This window comes from Pithys albifrons, chromosome 11, assembly GCF_047495875.1.
Source record: "Pithys albifrons albifrons isolate INPA30051 chromosome 11, PitAlb_v1, whole genome shotgun sequence".
NCBI lineage: Eukaryota > Metazoa > Chordata > Aves > Passeriformes > Thamnophilidae > Pithys > Pithys albifrons.
The window spans coordinates 24200917-24203080 of NC_092468.1; the positions used below are offsets into that span (position 1 = coordinate 24200917).

Sequence of the window (2164 nt, forward strand, 5' to 3'; positions counted from 1 at the left end):
CTCACATCCATCACCATTTTTACCATGCTTGCTGTTTCCTGACACAGAGCAGTATCTTTGGAGAGGTCCTGGTTTCTTCTGCATCAGAAGTTCCATTAGAACTCTTGTCTCTTGGATGCTGTCGGTGCCATTTCTTGTGGTGTTTCCCCATTCCCTGGTGAAGAAACTCAATGTCCCTTTACCTTGGCAGTGGTAAAGGTTGGACTGGATGACCTAAAAGGTGTTTTCCAACCTAAATCATTCTATGATTCTCTCAGAGTCAGCATGTTTTTCCAAAGAAAGGTCCCTCCTCTGGCATGAAATACGAAGCAGAGACACATTACAGAAAAAAAAAGGTTCAAATACTCAGAAATTTGGATAAAGCAAGATCTTGGCTGCTCTATACCACACTTGCTTTTAAGATGCCAAAAGCTTACTCCAGGCAGAGCCAGGTATTGAAAATAACTTGCAGGCAGCAGAAAGTCAATACCCAGAAATAAATGAGAAAGATTTATTTGTAAAGAAGTTCTTGTGCTACTCCACACTTACTTTTTCTTTTTTTTTCTGAACTTTAAGGTAGGCTAGAAGTGGTCATGGATACAGGTGGGCAATCCAGTGCAGTGAGAACTGCAGCAGAAGACAAAATCCTTCTCAGTTTCTCTTTATTATGAAATAAAAATGGAGCTATGAATCATCACAGCATAGACAAATCATCCAAGGCATCTTAAAACAGCCACTTGACTGACTGCTGCAGTATCACCTGTCAGTCAATAAAAAGAGCTGCAGGATGTGCTTGCAGGCTGAGAGAAATGTGCCCAAGGCCAAATGGATTCATTAAAATAATATTGTTTTAGGACTTCCTCAGCTAAAGCTTTTTCAGCTCCTTTGGAGCAGATGCAGTGACCTTTGTGAGGGCCAGGTGGGCACGGGCATGGAGGAGAAGCTCTGACCAGGAGGGCAGAGGTGAGAACAGGGATGAGCTGGAATCACCCGGGATGGAGCTCCAAAGGAGACACAGCACATTCAGGTCCTGGGTCACCCCACAGGACACTTCACCCACAACTGCTGCCCAGCTGGAAAAGCTCAGGTTGGAAACCAAAGGGCAAAGAGGAGACTTATTGCCAACCCCTCCCAACCATCCCAGCTGGTAACACCAAGGAGGGCAGAGCTGGTAAAGACAAGGAGGGCAGAGCTGGTAACACCAAGGCAGGTAGAGCTGGTACAACCAAGGAGGGCAGAGCTGTTAATGCCAAGGAGGGCAGAGCTGGTAAAGCCAAGAAAGGCAGAGCTGGTAAAGCCAAGGAGGGCAGAGCTGGTAAAGCCAAGCTGGGCAGAGCTGGTAACGACAAGGAGGGCAGAGCTGGTAATGCCAAGGAGGGCAGAGCCGGTAATGCCAAGGAGGGCAGAGGTGGTATTGCCAAGGAGGGCAGAGCTGGTAAAGCCAAGGAGGGCAGAGCTGGTAAAGCCAAGGAGGGCAGAGCCGGTAATGCCAAGGAGGGCAGAGCTGGTGAAGCCAAGGAGGGCAGAGCTGGTAATGCCAAGGAGGGCAGAGGTGGTAATGCCAAGGAGGACAGAGCTGGTAATGCCAAGGAGGGCAGAGCTTGTAATGCCAAGGAGGACAGAGCTGGTAAAGCCAAGAAGGGCAGAGCTGGTAATGCCAAGGAGGGCAGAGCTGGTAATGCCAAGGAGGGCAGAGCTGGTAATGCCAAGGAGGGCAGAGCTGGTGAAGCCAAGGAGGGCAGAGCTGGTGAAGCCAAGGAGGGCAGAGCTTGTAATGCCAAGGAGGACAGAGCTGGTAAAGCCAAGAAGGGCAGAGCTGGTAATGCCAAGGAGGGCAGAGCTGGAAGACACCACAACACACCAGCTCTGAAATCAGTGTGCCCCTGCCCAGAAGAAACAGGATCACATGCCAAGGTCTTCCCACAAATGAATCCCAACTTGGAAACCCATCAATATTAGGAAAAGTCCTGATATTCCCATGTGAAAATATTCACTTTTTTTTTTCCTCCCTGGCCAACAACTTTATCCCTGCAAAGACTTCTGTGGGGATAAATAGTTTCCACCAGGGAGAGTAATCTGGGGGTAAAACTTAAATACAGAAATGCAAAACAAGAGGAATTCTTTTTGGTTTCAGAAAGGCTTCTGGCACATATTTGTGCCTGAAAATACTACACATGGCTCTTCT

The 2164-nt window shown here is 48.2% G+C and overlaps 1 protein-coding gene across 1 annotated transcript; it reads left to right on the top strand.

The window, feature by feature from the left end:
* Positions 1-954: 954 nt before the first annotated feature.
* Positions 955-1938, top strand: LOC139676749 (antho-RFamide neuropeptides type 2-like). Its single transcript, XM_071566009.1, has one exon. It carries the CDS (start codon positions 955-957, stop codon positions 1936-1938), a length of 984 nt encoding a protein of 327 aa, XP_071422110.1.
* The last annotated feature ends 226 nt before the right edge of the window (positions 1939-2164 follow it).